The 19,415-nt window shown below is 42.7% G+C and overlaps 1 protein-coding gene across 9 annotated transcripts in view; it reads left to right on the top strand.

Moving 5' to 3' along the window:
* Positions 1-19,415, top strand: part of lrrfip2 (leucine rich repeat (in FLII) interacting protein 2) — a 75,846-nt gene that overhangs the window by 49,542 nt on the left and 6,889 nt on the right. Inside the window, exons 8-22 of one of the 9 annotated variants that reach the window (XM_036539688.1) lie at positions 694-765; positions 1,791-1,865; positions 2,234-2,281; positions 2,794-2,838; positions 3,468-3,515; positions 3,602-3,652; positions 6,647-6,718; positions 7,618-7,731; positions 11,896-11,940; positions 12,772-12,903; positions 13,748-13,819; positions 15,183-15,353; positions 16,173-16,265; positions 17,217-17,309; positions 19,092-19,193. In XM_036539688.1, the coding sequence (XP_036395581.1) occupies positions 694-765; positions 1,791-1,865; positions 2,234-2,281; positions 2,794-2,838; positions 3,468-3,515; positions 3,602-3,652; positions 6,647-6,718; positions 7,618-7,731; positions 11,896-11,940; positions 12,772-12,903; positions 13,748-13,819; positions 15,183-15,353; positions 16,173-16,265; positions 17,217-17,309; positions 19,092-19,193 (1,233 nt within the window). The remainder of the gene's footprint in view (positions 1-693; positions 766-1,790; positions 1,866-2,233; positions 2,282-2,793; positions 2,839-3,467; positions 3,516-3,601; positions 3,653-6,646; positions 6,719-7,617; positions 7,732-11,895; positions 11,941-12,771; positions 12,904-13,747; positions 13,820-15,182; positions 15,354-16,172; positions 16,266-17,216; positions 17,310-19,091; positions 19,194-19,415) is intronic. The other 8 variants (XM_036539689.1, XM_036539690.1, XM_036539691.1 and 5 more) reach the window with 8 other exon arrangements.

The raw sequence follows: 19,415 nt of genomic DNA, 5'->3' as shown, positions 1-19,415 counted from the left end.
GGTGGGACGCATTAAAGCATGGCCAGTGTTGCTGTCTTGGAAAATCGAGCATGAAGAAAGAGTATAGTTGGTTATCACAGCCATCAGTCAGGAGTGTGCTTGACAGTATGCTGCGTATCCTGTCTTCTACATCTAGGTTTACCTCTGATTAACTTAAAAAGTTGAAAATAATTGTGAAATTCCAATTTGATATAAAATATATGACATGGTAAAATTCACGCCGTTTATACGTGCAGACAAGTCTATTATCAATTTAGCATTTTGACTTACATTAGTTTAGTCTATACTGACCAACATCAAAGTGAATGTGATAATATATGTTGCACTTTTTAGTTGAAAATGTGGTTCCTCATCTTTTAAGAGTAAGAACACACAGCATGCTTCATATTTTGGGAAAATTCATGCCTTAAAACAGAACACGACATGTTTATGTTTTCAGTGTCTGATACATTAGCTTTGGCCACAGTTAAGGAATGCTCTTTGTTGATTGCTTGTCAGAGGAACTTTTCTGTAGTTTTATTAGTTTAAGTGACATTTTGGATATTGTTGTGGTTTCTAATCACTTATCCTTTTAAAATTATGTGGAGGTGTGTTAAGGCTTGTGTCTGAATACTTATGGCCACTGTCACTAACCCTCTGAGCCAGCCTGGCGCCAGTGGCCTTCACCCTGTCCCTCTCGGTTTGTCCTGCCAGAATTCTGTGTACGCAGACTTGCAGAGCCTGAAGAAAACTCCAGTGTCCAGCAGCTCCAGGAAGGAATTGTTGGTCAGTTTTCTTTGGGGGAGCTGTGGTCGTGCTGGCGTTGCGTGTCACATTGAGCGATTTAAGCAGTACTGTTACAGAGAGCACACACCCACTGTAACCAGGGTCAAACCAGTGAGGAGGAAGTCACTCACATCCTCAGTGCAGAGCTACAGCTGCCTTCCCCTCATTGGATTAAAGCTGTAGGCATAGTGAGCATTTGATAGGACACACACATCTTCACAGTCACAGTTTCTTCACAGTCTAAGAAGAAACATCTCCTTCACATGAGTATGTTGCAAGATTTATTTTCTTTCATCCATGCTGGTTTTGAAGCTCCAGAACCAAGGTTCTAATCACGTACAGGCAAGACATATCTGGGTGTGTGTATTGACACTGTAGTAAGAGCCTGGGTCTCACAACAGTGGCGTGTTTTCAGCAGAAAAGTAATCTTTGTACTCATCAGAACCACTTGATTACTATACAGTAATACTATACAGTACTATACTATACACTTGATTACTATACAGTAACTAGTACAGTAAAGTGCTTTCTTTTGTTTCCCTGAAATTTAGAAGTGTACTCGAGACTGTTTTCAAAGTTAAATTTTGAACAGCAGTTAGGAGACGCTTGTAAAGGCCCCAGAATGGAGATTGAAGAATGTTTTGAAATTGATCGAAATTGCATTTTTGTCAGGTGTTAAAAAAAGGAAAGGAAGCAACTGTTATCTGATTTAAAAAAAAAAAATTATCTCTTCGGTTTTTGTGCAGACTGAATGGGGGAAACATTTAGAACTGTGCAGGAAGACACAATGACCATGCTGAATAATATGAAAATCATAATTAGCTCACTGGTAGTATCTTTCTTTGAAATTATTTAATAAAAACACAAGATGCAACAAAAAACAGGATGGGTAAACACCATTTAAACTGTGGTATATAATGAAAAGGCTTTGCTGACCTGTAAATGAATATCATATATGCTCTCCTACAGCACTTCTTTCCAATGACTTTCCCTGTGTTCATGTTCAGTACTTATTTTTTTCTCAGACTGGGTTATACCATGACCAAAGGAACTACAGCAGCCTAAAGAACTCCAAAACTCTTCCTTCCTATCAGACTCGGGTTTGTCTTCAGCATTCACTGAACAGCTATGTACTCTGAATTCTGTGGTTTCCCCTGCACACTCCCAACATTCACTTTGCAGTCTCTACACGCCAGACTGTACACACCCAGCTTTTATTAGAGCATGCATTGCCTGGGAACATGAAATGAAGTCAAGGCTATATTCTAACAGGTCAAGTTTATTTTATAATGAATTGTTAAATGGTAGAGAAAAACAAATATAAGCACCTTCACATGTGATGAAAGAACCTAGCTGATGCATTTAAGGGTGAGAGAGAGCCCTGTTGTATGACGTATACCTGAGCATCAGATGGGCCTCTCTGTCCTGAGGGACTGACCGCTGTTGTGCCTCCTCTCTCTCCCTGCAGTCCTCCTCTCTGTACAATGAGCCCCTGCCGGTGGTGCAGAGCCACAGGGTTAGTCTGCATCAGGCCTGAGTGACACACCTGTCCCTGCTCACCTGTGTGAATGTGACACACCTGTCCCTGCTCACCTGTGTGAATGTGACACACCTGTCCCTGCTCACCTGTGTGAATGTGACACACCTGTTCCTGCTCACCTGTATGAATGTGACACACCCGTTCCTGCTCACCTGTGTGAATGTGACATACCCATCCCTGCTCACCTGTGTGAATGTGACACACCTGTCCCTACTCACCTGTGTGAATGTGACATATCTGTACCTGCTCACCTGTGTGAATGTGACACACCTGTTCCTGCTCACCTGTGTGAATGTGACACACCTATCCCTGCTCACCTGTGTGAATGTGACACACCTGTCCCTGCTCACCTGTGTGAACATGATTTGTCACTCTAGGTTACTTGTGTGAGTATAACATGCCTGTCCTGGTTCTCCTGTGTGAATGTGACATGCTGCTCTAGGTTATCTGTGTGAATATGACACCCCTTTCCCCCTGTCCACCCACAGACCCCTCACTCCTCCAGTGCCACTCTCCCTCGCAGTTACAGTCTGGTTGGTCCTTGCATGCCGTTGCCTGGCATGACACTCCAAAGCTCCTGTTTTAGTGTTGAGTGTGTGGAACCCTGTCCCAGAGGAATGTCATGCATGCAACCAGCAGGCAACACCAGTAAGAGGCATTCATAGATCTACCCAACATATATGCTGCTTACCAAAGCTTTACCAAAAATCTTTCCAGTTTTGAGAGCTCCCATTTCCTCAAAGATACATTTATTTTTTGGTGCTGTGGTTTTGATGAATACATCTGCACGTGCATTCGTTGCTGATGTTTTTCTGTGTGCTGTGGTGGTGAGTGCCTCCGGTGGTAGCTGCTTGAGTTAAAGCCATGCTAATAAACAGGCTAATCTGTCTGAGACCCACACACTATACTCAGTGGCTGGTCTATCTACACCATGCTAGAATTGGAAGCCAACTTTTTGAGAATCTGAAGTGTTTTTGAAATTGTGCATGTGTTACAGGGTGACATGAGAAAGTTGTTGGTATCCATGGTGGTTTTGAAGTGCTTTCCTAACATGAATGCATGTAAGTTACCTGTGAGCTTGCAGTGATACACAGTGATGTACTGCAAAAGGGTCTAGGTCCTCTGTCACTGATGTATGTGTGGATCTTCTCTGTGTCCTCAGGCTTCTTTATATGACGGCGGTCTCTACGGCTCGTACAGTTCAAGAACTGTAAGTGTTGGCAGGTTGTGCTGTACATTGTGATGTGATAGTGTCGTGGTGATGTCACAGAGCTAGCGACTGCTCTGTCTCCACAGCCCTCAGAGTACAGCTGGGGAGCCAGCAGCTCCACACGCAGCAGCCCTGTGGTAAGAGCCAGCCAATCAGGATAGACTAACATACACACACACACTGTGTGCTGAAACTCTGCATGGTGTGGGCTGACTCTGAGGGAAGCCCTACTGACAGCCTTACTAACATTTCAGAAGAAAACAAGTGAGGCTCTCTGTTCTCAAAGATTTGAGTTATGGTTTTAAATTACAAATATTATAATTATAATAATAATAATTATTATTATTACTATTATTACAATAATTAAATATTTAGACATGCTGTAGTTTGCCCCCCATAGTTTCTTAAATAGTTTAGCTAATTGCTAATTGTGTAGAACAAAGACACATTACAACACTGCAGCCTTCCATAGTTTGTCCAGTGGTTCTGTAGAAGGTCAGTTACACTGCAGCATCTCTAGGGCCAGCCAGCTGTCAGTCTGACTGTCCTCATAGTGTGAAGAAATTGCATCTTAATATTAGAACTGCAGTCAGCAGGATGGAGACTGCAGAAGTAAAGAGTGCCAAACCTTCTGTCGGTTAAAAGAAATGCATCTCCTCACCCATCCTCCACTTATCCTGATTGCCACCCAGGTACCATGGCTCACCTTCATCTCACAAAATCTGCTGCTGTCCTTGCTTGCATTGGGGACTGCAGTGCAGCACAAACAATGCTATACAGGAAGTTACTGTTTATGGCGTGACAAAGCAAAAACTGTTAGGAAACATCCCTTAGTAAAGGATTGGAAGCCATTCAGTATCCCACTTTGATGCATAAGTAAGGCTGACATACAGAGCAGCAGACTGGAGGGTGATGTTTTATGTAGAAGAGAGTGGAAGTGCTTGAGACAAACTGCCACACACCCTGAGGCCTTGCAGGGGTCAGCACACAGCATCAGGGACCCAAATAAACCCACCACACACTCAGACGTGAACTCCAAAAGCTACCCACTCTATGAGTGCACAGCCTTATGCAGCTCTGTGTGAGGTGGCTGCTGCTCGTGAAATATTCCTTATCCAGTCACTGTTCCTGCAGTCTAGGTTGTGATTTCAGGCAGTGTCCACTTTATTATCTCAGTAGCACAGGTGATCCAAAATCAGATGTTTACTATCTAAACAATGAGGATATACACTATATGGACAAAAGTATTCGGATGCCTGACCATTACATTGTAATGACATTGTATTCAAATACATATACTTTAATATGGAGTTGGTCCCCCTGTTGCAGCTATAACAGCTTCCACTCTTCTTGGAAGGCTTTCCACAAGATTTTGAAGTGTTTCTGTGGGAATTTGTGCCCATTCATTCTGTAGAGCATTTATAAGGTCAGGCACTGATGTTGGACGAGAAGGCCTGGCTTTCAATCTCCGTTCCAGTTCATCCCAAAGGTGCTCGATGGGTTTGAGGTCAGGGCTCTGTGCGGGCCAGTCAAGTTCTTCCACACCGATCTCATCAAACCATGTCTTTATAGTCCTTCGTGCACTGGGGCACAGTCATATTGGAATAGAAAAGGGCCTTCCCCAAACTGTTGCCACAAAGTTGGAAGCATAGCATTGTCCAAAATGTCTTGGTATGCTGAAGCATTAAGATTGCCCTTCACTGGAGATAAGGGGCCTAGTCCAAACCCTGAAAAACAGGTGTGGCCAAATACTTTTGTCCATATAGTGTACTATTTTAATGCCAACTGGGCTTCCAAAATAAATATCCAAGCCTAAATTTATAGTACATGCGTCCCAGGAGGAGTGACCTGAAAACCACAGGTGTCCTCCTGTTGTCCCTTGTGTGTGCAGTTTGTCACATTTAATCTTTAGCTACTCCTGTTGGATTTATGAAGTGGCTGTCCTCCAGATATTCCAGCATTTGATTGTTTTAGCTTGAAATTGATTTTATTGGTGAAGCTGGTGAAGCTGCATTTAACGCAGATAATGACAGACCAGCATTGCATGTTCACAGCGAAAATGATTTTTGAGTGCATATGGTTTGTGTGTGGACTATTTGTAGTCAAATAATAATTGTGCCCTGTGTTGATTAGAATGCTTGCCTCCCAAAGTGTCTTTTGGGGATCAGTTAGAATTCTAGTCTAATTCAGTTTCTCCTGTCACTTGTGTGAGTTGGTCATGTTCAGCCTCTGTGGGTAAGGAATTTAACACCCAAGTCTCTTTTCCCCCCGTAACACTGGGCTCTTTATTTTACCTCAGTGGCTACATGACCAGTGAACAGCATGTATCCAAGCTGAGGTGAATCAGCATCATCCTAGGGTTTTTCTATAGAACACTGATGATGGATTTACCCTCCACCCCATCAGCAGTATTTATTTTTGATGTTGTTTTTGATGTTTGATTTAATGAAATTCACGTGAACTGCCATATCACTATCGAATAGTGGTGCATTTTCATAAAGCTAGTATTTTACAGTGTTGAAAATTAACCACCTAAGTGCTGTAGAGGAATGTGTGTTACTTCAAACAACATGCTGTTGACAAGGGGCTGTTGCTGTTGCTTACAGAAAATGTAATAATCAGAGTCTGTAAGGATTTATGACGGCAATATTTTTCTCCTAGTTTTGATGTATGATGCATGCTAGTGAAGAGTGGCCTCTTTGTAGATGATGGAATACCCTAATGACAATGAGCACCAAGACTTATTCTCTGAAAATGATCAATGTTTCATTGCCATCATTTAAGTACATTTATTTACAGCTGGAGGTGTTTCCCTGCTGTTCTCTGGAAAAGGCCGCAATGAGGAAAATAACCCATGAGGCCTGCCCAACACTGAGAGGACAGACCAGTCAGTGCTTGGCACTGGTCCTCCTCCCATTGTTTTATTATTGTTGCTTTTGTTATTATTATTCTTCAGAGAATAACTTGGCAGCTGTAAAGAGTGCTGCTGGTGTTTCTTGCCAGGCTGGCATTGAGGTGGTTGCAGTGTGTGCATAGCCAAGAGGCTGTGCTGTATCATGGGTAGTGCAGGGGGAGCTCCTGTGCATGCGTGAGACAGGAGCCAGGGCTTCACCTTTCTTCAATCCCCTCAGTCCTCCTCGGATGATGATAGCTCCAGCACCGTGTCCCAGGACCGCTACAGTTGCGGAAGAAGGGGGAGCGTGGTGAGCCAGTCTGCATGCAAGCCTCAGGGAGCAAAGGCAGGAAACAGTAACTGGGCGCTGTTTCCCACCTGTATAGTTACAGAATGGAAGGAGTGTGATAGGTGCTCATGGGAGCTGCCTTCAGAGCAGGGAATGGGAATACAGCCCACATTCTGAACATGGCAACAGGGACATTATCACATCATGCTAGCATTTCTGTCAGTTACACTCACACCTGGGTAATCCCCTTTTTAAAAGACACAGTGGTGCTGCTAGATGAGAAGCATGTGTCAGCATTTAGCCACAGAAATAGAGCATCAGAGAAAAGCAGATCTGTGCATCTTTGTCTTCCATCCACAAGGTGGCACTCATGTTGTACACAGTTTTATTTTGTTCACTGCTTTTGATTTCATTGTAATTTAAATAATTAAGAAAATTAAGAAATATAATGGGACAGTAAAGGCCAATGCATTATCAAGAAGCACAAAAATATATAATTATGAATGCAACAGCTGAATTGTATGAGGTATGCACTGCTATGGTTACAGCTGAACTAATGTATACCTATGGTGAAAAAATGAGTGGCATCTGCACATTGTAAATAACTGTGGCTACAAGATGAACCATGTAAGCAGTATTCAACAGCATTCCTCAAACAAGGTCACCATGTCTTACTGCTGTTTACTTTGTGGCAGAATATTATGTATTAGTGCAGGAATCCTCTCCTTCTGGGTGGCACGTATGATGTCATGCTTCCTGCACTCTCAGGATGTGGACAGTATTACTCAGTAGGATAATGTTCTCCCAGTGCTGCAGTGTTAGAATAGCATGCAGGTTGGCCGCAGGGGATCCCGAGGTGTGTGTCAGGAGCGGGGGCTGTGTTCACCCTCTGTCTCTGTCTCTCTCATGCCACTACATAGTCCTCTGACTTCTCTGACCTCAGCGAGACAGCAGCTGACTATTTCAGCCGCTCCAACCGGAGGGGCAGCATTGTGTCAGACCTGGACGACCTGAGCATCCCTGACCTGGACAGTGTGAGTGACTGGGGACGGGAGTACCTGCCGAAACAACTTTTATGTGGAAATGCTGTAATGCGTGCTGTCCAAAGCGCCTACAGGAGCACCCTTTATGTGGAAAATCCTGTAATGTGTGCTGTCTAAAGCACCTGCAGGAACAGCATTTATGTGGAAATGCTGTAATGTGTGCTGTCCAAAGTGCTTGCAGGAACAGCCTTTATATGGAAATGATGTAACATGTGCTGTAACACGTACACACTGCTGTGCTTTTATAAGGAAACCAAACCTGCACAAGGAGGTGGTGGGGGCACCTTTCTGTGCACTCCATTGCCTCATACCTACTGCATAGCTCCTCATGATGAGACTCTTAAGACTTGGACATGAAGCCAACAGTTAGCAGCTCCCAGGGTTATTCATGAAATTACATTGAATCCATAAGTGGGCAGGCACCTGGCAAGTGAAGTTTAACATTGACAAACAGAAAGTTCATGTGGACAGTAACAGCGTAACTCGATTATTTTATAGGTGGTGAAACGATAAAGTATCTGCAATATTAAAAAGACTTGTGTTTAATAGATGTTGTGCCAAAAGCTGTAAAAATACCCATCAGGTGCTGTAATGCATGGCCTAAAGTATTGATTACAAATCTGAGGAGGTTATGTTAAGCTTATACAACTGTTTGTTCCTACCTGTTGGTCACTGAGTGTTGCTATTGCTGTTGCTTTTATTAAGAAGATGAATTTAGCTAGCCCACAACTTAGATATACCCGACATGCATACATGCAACCACTTAACTTGATAACATGGAATGTACGTAGCTTCCGTACTCAATCCAAAAGACTTAAAGTAATTAACCATCTCATAAAATTAAAGGCTGATATTTGTCTTTTACAGGAAACACACAACACACACAGAAGTACAGTACCTTAAATTCGAACAATTTGACAAAATGTTTTCAACATGTAACAGTAAACAACGAGGTGTTTCAATTTTAATAAATAAAAATATTCAGTCTACGCTTAACCAATTAATCACTGATCCAGATGGAAGATTCATCATCATTAACATATCCATCAACCATACAACATTCACACTGGCAAACATTTATGGCCCTAACAATGACGATCCATCCTTCTTCCATAACCTTTTTTCCATACTGTCCAATTCAAACAACCTCATTATAGCTGGAGACTTCAATACCATCATTAACCCCACAATCGACCACTCCAGCACCTCTGGCAACTCAAGGAGCTGGCACTCTACTGACATAATAAAGCAATATATGGAGGACTATGGCCTTAGCGATAGTTGGAGAATGAGAAACCCATCTTTAATGGAATATTCATACTTCTCATCAGTTCACCAATGTTCATCTAGAATCGACCTATTTATTGTCAGTAACTCGCTTATACCCAAGATTTCAAATAACACAATTCCCTCAATCGTGATCAGTGATCATGCTCTTGTCTCTCTGTCTGTAACTACACAAACATATGTTAAGACTCCAACAAGATGGCGCTTGAATACCTCACTGCTAGAAGACCCCAATTTTATAACATTCATAAGGCGAGAGTGGGCTTTCTTTCTGGAGATGAAAAGCTCTCCAGACACCTCACCCTCACTGCTATGGGAAACTGGGAAAGCCGTAATCAGAGGAAAAATCATATCATACTCTTCACATAGGAAAAAACAGCAACAACAATTGGAAAATACAATAGAACAAAGAATCAAACACTTAAACGAAATATCCTGCAATCCCAGTGAACCAAAACAAAATGAATTAAAAGAACTTCAAACACAAATTGAAGATATCATACAGAAAAAAACACAGTTTCTAATTCATCAACTGAAATATAATGGTTTTCAATACAGTAATAAAGCAAACAGTAAATATTTGGCAAATCTACTCCAACACAAAAAAGAGAAATTAATCATCCCATCCATCTTGGACTCCACAGGAACCATCACTCAGAACCCGCAAGATATAAACAACGTATTTCGAAACTTTTACAGCAATCTTTACTCCTCTACTCACCAACCCACACAATCTGAAATTGATGCTTTCCTTAACAATCTGACCTTCACACTGCACCAGGGCACCAGACAGGGATGCCCACTCTCGCCTTCTCTCTTTGCTATTTTCATTGAACCTCTCGCAGCAGCAATACGAGAGAACAGCCAAATCCAAGGAATTCAGGTAGCCAACACACTACATAAAATCAGTCTATATGCAGATGATCTACTACTCTACTCACAGAACCCATATGTAGCACTTCAAGAAACTTTCAATATCATCAATAAATTCTCAAAAATTTCACATTACACTATAAACTGGAATAAATCAGTCTTATTACCCCTCTCAGAGGATGCCTGGGATTCTGGAGCTCAGGACTCTCCCCTCTCTCTTCACACTGGCAACATCAAGTACCTAGGGGTTAATATCTCCCCCAGGCTGTCAGAGGTCTTTAACCTCAATTATACTCCCCTCCTCAGAAAAATTGAAGACGACTACAAAGGCTGGACCAAACTCCCTCTCACACTTATCGGAAGAATTGCCGCAGTCAACATGAAAACCCTACCCCAGATTAACTACCTATTTTCTATGATCCCCACTACCCCTACAGATAAATGGTTTAAAACACTCAATTCATTAACAACACAACTTTACTGGAAAAACCAAAAACCCAGAATTTACAAAATAAAAAATCATATGGCGGGCTCGAGGCACCAAACTTCCTTCACTACTTCCTCGCAAATCCAAATATTGGATCCAAATACACAAATACAATTACCCCTGGCAGGAACTAGAACAAAACCAATGTACAAACATCTCAGTTGCAGACCTCCCCTTCCTCCCACAATCAATCAAAAAATCTAACTACTGTAAACTCATTACTCTCTCCACAACTCTGTGGAAAACGAATCAAATCACTAAATCATCACTAGCACTAAATAAGTTCACCCCACTCTGGCACAACCCAGACTTCATGTTACTGAACAAACCTATTTACTTCTCCACATGGGCACAAAAGGGAATCACACACCTTCACCACCTGTTTGAGAATCATCAACTCATATCATTCAACACACTCATACAGAAATATGGGGTTGGGAGAGACCAATTCCTTCAATATCAACAACTTAGATTCAGAATTAAAGACAAAACCAGTTTAACCAACAACACACTACAACCCTCTCAATTAGTTGATGAACTCATGAAATTCAATAACTCTAAAAAAATTAACCTCCAAACTATATATAGTGATCTCCAACTCAAATAATATAATAACAATACCAACAACCAAGTGGGAAGCTGACCTAAGTCTGGCTAAACCAGTGTATCCAGCTTATTAATAAACAGCAGCTAATTCAAAGTAGCTTACTTTACATATCACAGGAGTAAGAAGAACAAACAATGGGTCCAGAGCATCCAGTAACACAGCCATCTGCTGAAGTACAGTGTGAAGATGTGTGCACACCAAGTGCAACAATAGAGTGATACAGGCCTGTATGCTGGAGTAGCACCACGCACAGGTTATGGGAGCTGCTGACCATGTCGTGTCATTGGAAATGCAAAAGCTGTTTGCGCTGGGCTGATGAGAAAATCACTCATTCAAAAGTAAACCTTGTTAACCACTCTTTTCAGATTTCTGTGCTCTGGGAAATGTTTACTTTTGTATTTGTGTTGCTTGTATTTGACTAAGTTCAATCCCTTCATTTGTTTCATATTACAGGAGCAGTGGGAAGAGCCCAGCCTGGGTCTCCTCCCATAGTCAGGGTGATTTCTCGTCTTGCATTTGGTACAAAAAACTTGAAAGGCACTTGGAATGTTGGATTTAATGATCATTTATTTAGGCAGTGGGTATGACCAAATGAACACTTTCCCTTTCAAACACGCTTTTTTCCTAGATTGTGAAGGAGGACTTTCATGTTCCAGTCAGATACACATGCAGACTGATGGTGTTTCACAGGACAGCTCTATGTGCCTTTAATTGCAGTTGTATTTCTAATGTATCAGTTGTTCTTTTACCAGGGTTGTTGCTTTTTTTTTTTCCAGTTTCCAGGAGGGGTGTATGGAGATGAGAGATATCCGTAGACAGGATGCTACATTAGGTATGTGGAGATATAGAGTGGCTGTGTGGATGGTCTTGCTAACACTGGTCATTATTTCTTCTCTTTCAGCTGGATGAAAAGTGTGATAAGCAGTTCACAGAGACATACAGCCGGGTGAGTGCACTGTGTAATCTCATACAGAAAGATGGTGTCAACAGTGCAAATTTGTGTTAAACTCCAGTCTGCACTGGTTTTGACAGCATCAGGATTCCATCATGATAGTCAGAGTCAGCGCTGTCATGCACATGTCATGTGTATGGTTATGTGGACTATATATATTTCTTGGTTTTCCCACAAAGATTGTAGGGTTGAAGTACTTGTGATGCAGTTATAAATGTGAAAGGAGAATTTCATATACTGAGTTTGTATTTCATTAACACCCAAAATACATATTTTACTAAGACAAATGGAAATGCAGTGTCTTCATTTACGGTGTGGACATATGAAACAAACATATGGAATGAAATAGTTATTACTGTGCATTTACTAACACAGTGCCAAACTGCTACATAACCTCTACAATGTGTTTTTACATCTAAGAACCGTAGTGTATTTAGAGACCCATTATTAAATTTGTCACTCCACCAGGGTGCACATGCCCAAAGGAACGTGTCTGAAGCTCATTGAAAGAGCGTGGTTTCATTTTACAATAAGATCATTTTCCCCCTTGGAGGAATGCATAATTGCAGTGAAAGGCAGTGACGAATAACTAAAGACTCATAGCAAGTCCTGCTGAGGGGTAGCCACATTAAACAAATGGGTTCATATGCAGTTCTAGTCTGAGCTAAGGGCAAACAGTCATGTGTAGTCTAATAGGCTTTTCACCATCTCAGTTACACAACCGCTGCTGGTTAACTGATATTAGTTAAGTGGTACTGTGTGGTATGAGATTGGCATGGCTGAGGCATTGTAAGTTTGTGACTGGTGTGCTGTCCTTTCTTCCAGCCCTCATCTCGATGCACCACACCTGGTCTGTCTGCTGCCACCCTGGCCTCCCTGGGGGGCACATCATCCCGAAGGGGCAGTGCAGACACTGGGAGCATGGTGGACCCCGACACCTCTCTCAGCGAGCTCAGGGTAAGACCCTGACCATGCCATCTCCATTACAAAGTTCCACCACGGCCACCGATAGCCAGCTGCTCCATTACGGAGCCCCACCAAGGCCACTGATAGCCAGCTGCTCTATTACAGAGCCCCACCAAGGCCCCTGGTAGCCAGGTGCTTCATTACAAAGCCCCACCAAGGCCACTAGTAGGCAGGTGCTTCATTACAAACCCCCACCAAGGCCACTGGTAGCCAGGTGCTTCATTACAAAGCCCCACCAAGGCTGCTGACAGCTGACAGTGGCATTACAAAGCAAAGCAGTGGAGCTAAGGGTAAGGCCCACTGATACTCCAGCCAATGCCTTTATAGAGGAATGCAGTTTTATCATCAAGCAGAGGGCCTTTAGAAAAGTCTATGTTGTCCTCAGCCTGTGAGAATCTCTAGTGTGACTTCACTGAATAGATTGTCTAGTAGTTTAGACTTGCGTCCATGGCCACTGTAATTGAGAGGGAAGTTGTAGTTATGCTTTTAGAAGTGCAGGCTTACTTGTTGGTATGGGTGTGAATGTATACGGTGACTATATTGAAATTTTTGCAAAAAGTGCTTGGGAAAGCATCACCCCAAGCACAAATTTCTAGGCTGTACCAGAGCTGTGTATTCCCCATTCCCTTCTTTTTTGCTCACTGATGAGGGCATATCCAAGCACAAAACAGAGGTCAGGTGTTAGCAGAACGTTTTGGGGAGGTGTGATGTTGCCCCTGCCATTGTGCCCTGCATGAGGTGGACGCCTGTGTGAACTGCATGGACCTTGCTGGATACGGTGCTCTGAAAGCCTTTCTCTCATTTCCCTCCTCCATTGACCCGATCCACTCAACAGGACATCTATGAACTTAAGGACCAGATACAGGATGTAGAGGGGAGATACATGCAGGGACTGAAGGAACTGAAGGTAGAGAGGCTTAAGCTCTCAGCATGCATTCTGTTTGCCTGTCACTCTCACAACGGTATGATCTGATTCAGAGATTCACTCTCATACACTCATTCATTCAAACACATATACACTCACTCCTCACTCACATTCACTCACTCAGTCAGTCCTCACTCCCTCTCTCAGTGTGGTCTGAGCCAGAGAGTTCCAGCCGTGCCTCTAGGCGCTAATTCTTCATGCTGATTCTGGCCTCTTCGCTTATTTGCCTGGATTGCATTGACAGTTGAAATATCATATGGTCATATGGTTTCTTGACCTTTGTCTGTTGCAAGTCCTTTTGCTATTTTTTTTTTTTTACTAATAAAGCCTAAATTTACAGTGTTATGTGAATTTGTGGCCCTTAAATAATTTAAATGTCAGTATTTAATATCAGAATGAACTCATACACACTCATTCTCGAAGGCCAGGCTAGCAACACTGATGTGAGTGTTAACCTCCTCATAGCTGTGGTCTGTCTCCTCATGGTATAACATCACTAGCACCGGAAAGCATGTCTGCTCTTCTTGCTATGTGAATCTCTGTGACACACTCTGAACACATCAGACTGGTTATGCTAACACAGCATCTTTGAATGTGCTCATAAAGCTGCTCTGAGGCAAGTCGAGCAGACATGAGTAAAAAATCTGATTTTGGAGAAGGCAGAAACCATGAGCCTATCATGTTCAAGCTTTCTTCCTCACAATCTGCTGTACTGGACCCCAGGTGGGTCACCCTTTTCAAAACAGTAGTTGACTAACACACTTTGAATGTTGGGATGCTTCTCACAGGTAAGACCCAGGTGAGATGGATGTGATCCTTGATATTTTTGGTGTTTGGTTGTTATTTTGCCATCATTTTGAATGGTTAAAACAATGCTTTGGAAGTTAGAATTTTTAGAGTAATAGTGATGAATTGCATGCAGATAATAGCATTCCTCCCTCTGAAGGATGTTGACACCAATGAGTAGACCCCATCTGGGTGGTGCACAGTGGCCATTTTGCCCCAGAAAGCTCTCCATTAGAGGAATGGAATTATTCAGCGAGTTAAACTGGGGATCATTAGATGGCCAGACTGAAAGAGCCACCTTGGGGCTTTGACCTAAGAACCAGGGAACCCCTGCTCCGTAGTGAGTGCAGTGGAGTCTTCAGCACCTCAGTTTAACCTCTGATCCATGAGGACGTCACCTCCTATAGCACGGTGTGCTTTTACAGCTGAGGTCTGCATGGATTTTCAGCTTTTGCGACAAAAGTGCACCGTGGACGTTGTGGTGGTGTTCTTGTGATGCTGGGAGGGCCAGGTTGGGAAGGCTGTGGCAGCGCCTGAGGAGCCATGTGCTTGCTTCCAGGACTCACTCTCTGAGGTAGAGGAAAAGTACAAGAAGGCCATGGTCTCCAACGCACAACTGGACAATGACAAGGCCAACCTGGTGTACCAGGTGGACACGCTGAAGGACGTGATTGAGGAGATGGAGGAGCAGATGGCTGAACTGCACAGAGAAGTAGAGGAGAAGTCCAAGGTAGGTCTCGTTTGGGATGAATGCCCAAGAGTATAGTGTATAGTATCAGTTCTAGTCCAAACAGACCAGCCCCCTTTTAGGTGTAAATCCAGCAATCTCACACTTGAAACTTGTTTTAAGGAAACCCCCCTACAGACCTGCTCTGCTGTCAGTGGGGTTTAGCTGCAGAGAAGACCTTGTCATCAGCAGATTGATGAATTTTGTAGCCCTGAGGAGCCTTTTTGAATCCAAGTCCTGTGAGCTTCACTCCATGGAGTCAATGTGCTGATTTCAGCGTGAGAAGTGTAATGTTCTCCATGGAGTGTCATGCACACAGAGGCTCAGACAGTCAGGACGCAGGTGACACATTCCACAAGCTGAGCAGAGCAAGTTTGGAGATTAGCCAACATCACAGTCACCAGCACAGCGACCACCGTGCACTTTCCCAAATACGGCAATGACCATGTTTAAACTGAAATTCAATATATACGGCATATTTTTCATTGCAAAAAATGTGCATATAGTTACATATGTTTATATAGTGGCTGTATTTAGTGACCTATTACCACTTAATGATGTAGGGTTAAAAAAATTAAGACAGCCCTTACATGTAAAGGTTAACTTGCTGGGGAATTGACGCTTCCCACAGTGGCATTGCACTGACAAAAGTATTTAAAAAAATTAAGCCACTCTGTTCCATATTGCTTGCTTAATTATTATCTATCTGTGCTTTCTTCCCTGATAGTACCCCTGCACATGCCTCAGTATGGTGTTAAATTCATTCATATTTTGGTTTTTTTATGCTTTCATATCTGTGAAACCCGGATTGTTTCATTTCAGGAGTTAGAAAGACAAAAGCACATGTGTACAGTCTTGCAACACAAACAAGAGGAACTGAAAGAGGGAATCCGTCAGAGAGACGAACTCATTGAGGTAAAGCTTTTGGTTTTTACTGAATGTAAAATTTGGACACCAAAGAGTAAGATTTTTCGTTATGTCCGCAAGGAATTCCTTCCGAAAAATGGCAACGGTTAAAACTGGATTGTTTTCAATGTCATCCACAGAGCAGCAAATAGAAGATGCCTGTATTTGGGTAGCTAATAAGTATACCTATGACTTTGTCAACATGCATTTTCCCTGTGTTTTAAAGAAGGCTTGCAAATCTGTAGTGCTTTGTATTGCCATCAGATTGCAAGTGGAAGAACACAGTCCAGCCTATGTTGCCCCCACCTGTTTAAGAAGTTGAATTGTATTTGTGTGCTTAAATGCACAGAAGTAGCTTGGTGTCAAAAAATGAAAAATAGAAGAAAAGAATGGGTTTATGTTTGGGCCTTGTCAAACCTCACACATCAAAGGCTCATTCCTCCCTGCTCTGCACCTCCTTGCTCTAACATGCTGTTTCTGTGAGTATTCAGAAGAAGCCCTAACTGATGACCATAAAGTGCTGTAGCTGTGCTGAGTCGTGGAGGCAGCATGTAGTGCAGGGAACTCTCACTCTATACAACACAAACAGCTTTACACTGATAGAGCAGGAAACAGCTACTGAGTTAGTCTGGGGTGCACCAAATCAACGCCTTTGTCTCACTGTCACTTAATCATCCCTCAAATTATATGTAAAGTGAAGCGTGCATCTTTGGACTAAACAGGCTCATATGGAATAGCCTCTTGTAGCCTTGACACATGGAACCAGTCTGTATTGCTGAATTTTATTTGCCCGTTGCTTTGTTTTAGAAGACTGGTAGTTATGTGTGTACGATGGTACTCTGTGGTACACACCTGTGGATAGCCTGCTTTGTGTGCCCTGAGGCCAGCAGTCTCCCAGCTAGTGCTCTGTCCTGTGTCTCACTCATCACTTCTCATCTCCCTCACCCGCTACCGCTCTAGGACAACCAACGAATGCAGCAGAAATTAGACTCCCTCACCAGAGAGGTGTTTGATCTGCAGGAAACCATTAACTGGAAGGACAAAAAAATTGGGGTAGGATGAGCATCATAGGACTGTGGCGAGCAGTAAACTGTTGTACTCTCCTGCTAAAGCAGAAACAAGCTGCTGCTTTCTCCTGCATGGCAATCAAAAAAACAATATCCAAAAACATAATTCACTGGTCACTTGCGTGCATATTGATCTTGAAGTGCTGTTTTCTGTGTTTTGAAACCTGGTCAAGCCAGCTAATAACATACTGTCTCCAGGACACCTTCATTTTTCATTGTGTCCTTGCATTTGTAGGTTTTTCTGTTGAAACTCAATATTGCAAAAGCAAAGACCAATTCTGAAAAGTGCTTGTCATGTTTTACAATAATTGATATGCCAGTTCTAACATGCTGGTTAAAGTTATCCTCCTGCTTTGTGGTGCATCCCTGTGAGCATTGCACAGTGTGGCATAGCCAAGATGGAGTCAGCTGGTGGGCATCTTCAGTCTGGGAATGAGGAGCCCAACATTGCGTAGCAGCAGTCTACTGCTTCTCAGTCTTGCATGATGGGAAGCTTCCAGTCCTCCTTTTTAATAGGAATGACAATGGTTTACTAGGACAAAACATTCAATACATATTACAACATGCTTTAAGTGAAAGTAGTCCTAGTGTAAAACTCACATAGAGTACCCATCATCTGCTTTTAATCTTTTTTTGCCAAAATATCTAACTGAAAGGGTGTTTTTTCCCATAAATAGTAAGAGTATATTTTGGCACAGTGCACAAAATAAGTATTGACCTTAATATGTGCAACGAACTGTGGACTCAGCAGTCCAAATGGCATATAAATTATTTGGCCTTATTCTCTCTTTCAAAATAACGTGGCGCTTTTGTTTTTTTTTTACGCATAGGTAGTCTGACCTTTGTACGTGTATGTAGTCTGACCTTACCTACTGCACATCAGTTGACAAGAAGTTGACAAGAAGTTAAGTTTAACATCAGTTGACAAGAAGTTAAGTTACTGCAGTTAAGGGATATTAAAAAAAGTTAAATGTTTTCGATTTTTCCCTGTATTTCCAGTGTAGAAGTTTAAGTTCAAATGAAATTTAAATATGGAAACTTTTTTTCTGGAAGCTTTCCTTGTCATTTGTGTAGCTCCTAGGATAGTAATGCTCTCTAGCTGTACTGCAATACTATAAGCTCTAGTAGAGTTTTGATAGATGTACAGTATAATATTTTCATAGCCATACCCACTCATTGAATGGGTTTGTTTCTACTGACTGCTGGTGCAGCATGATTGCTGCATTCCCTTGCAAAGGGATGCACAGAAGGCTGGTCAGAGAACAGTGGCATTCATATAGGGTTTCCCCTCTCTGCTTCTCTCTTTGGTTTTGCTTTTCCATCTCCGTCTTGTTCCAGCTGTGGCTCCTGTTTAAGTTTCATTGCAAGCATGGCAGTTTGTGTGTGCACACACTAATGATGAGGGGGTCTATTTTAACGAGACGCTACTATTCTGTGTCTGCATGTGTGTGCGTGAGTGTGTGTGTGTGTGTTTGTATGTCTGTGCGCAAGTGTGCATGTGCGTGTTTGTGTCTGTGCCTGGTTGTGAGTGTGTGTTTGTGTGTTTTTCTGTGAGTGTGCACATGCATGTGTCTGTGTGCATGTGTGGGTCTATGCATGCGTGTGAGTATGCATGCATGTTTGTGTGTGCATGTCTCATTACCATTCTCCCTCTCGCTGCTGATCCTTTGCTCTGATCTCCTGTGCGTTTTTATCTCCTGTCTCTCTGTGCCATTGTCCTGCCCCTGTTCCTGCTGTGCCCTGTGCCCTGTCCCTGTGCCCTGTGAAGGCACTAGAGAGGCAGAAAGAGTACTTTGACTGCATTAGGATTGAGAGAGATGAGCTCAGAGATGAGCTGGCTGACCTCAAGGGGAAATCCAAGGCAGGAGAGGTAGGTCACCTGTGGTCGTGTTAGGGGAATATTATGGGATACCTATGGAGCAACTGCTGCAGCTGTGTACAGAAGAGCTAGTGCCACTGCCTCATCTAGTGTGTAGAATGAAAATGAGTCTTAGGAGGAGGTAAAACTGAAAATGAAGCACTTTGGAATAACACAAATTCTTTTTTAAAGAAAACACAATATTATAAATGTACAAATATCTCTTGCCCAGTC

Source organism: Megalops cyprinoides, chromosome 10 (genome assembly GCF_013368585.1).
Source record: "Megalops cyprinoides isolate fMegCyp1 chromosome 10, fMegCyp1.pri, whole genome shotgun sequence".
Lineage (NCBI taxonomy): Eukaryota > Metazoa > Chordata > Actinopteri > Elopiformes > Megalopidae > Megalops > Megalops cyprinoides.
This window is presented reverse-complemented; position numbering and strand designations above follow the sequence as displayed.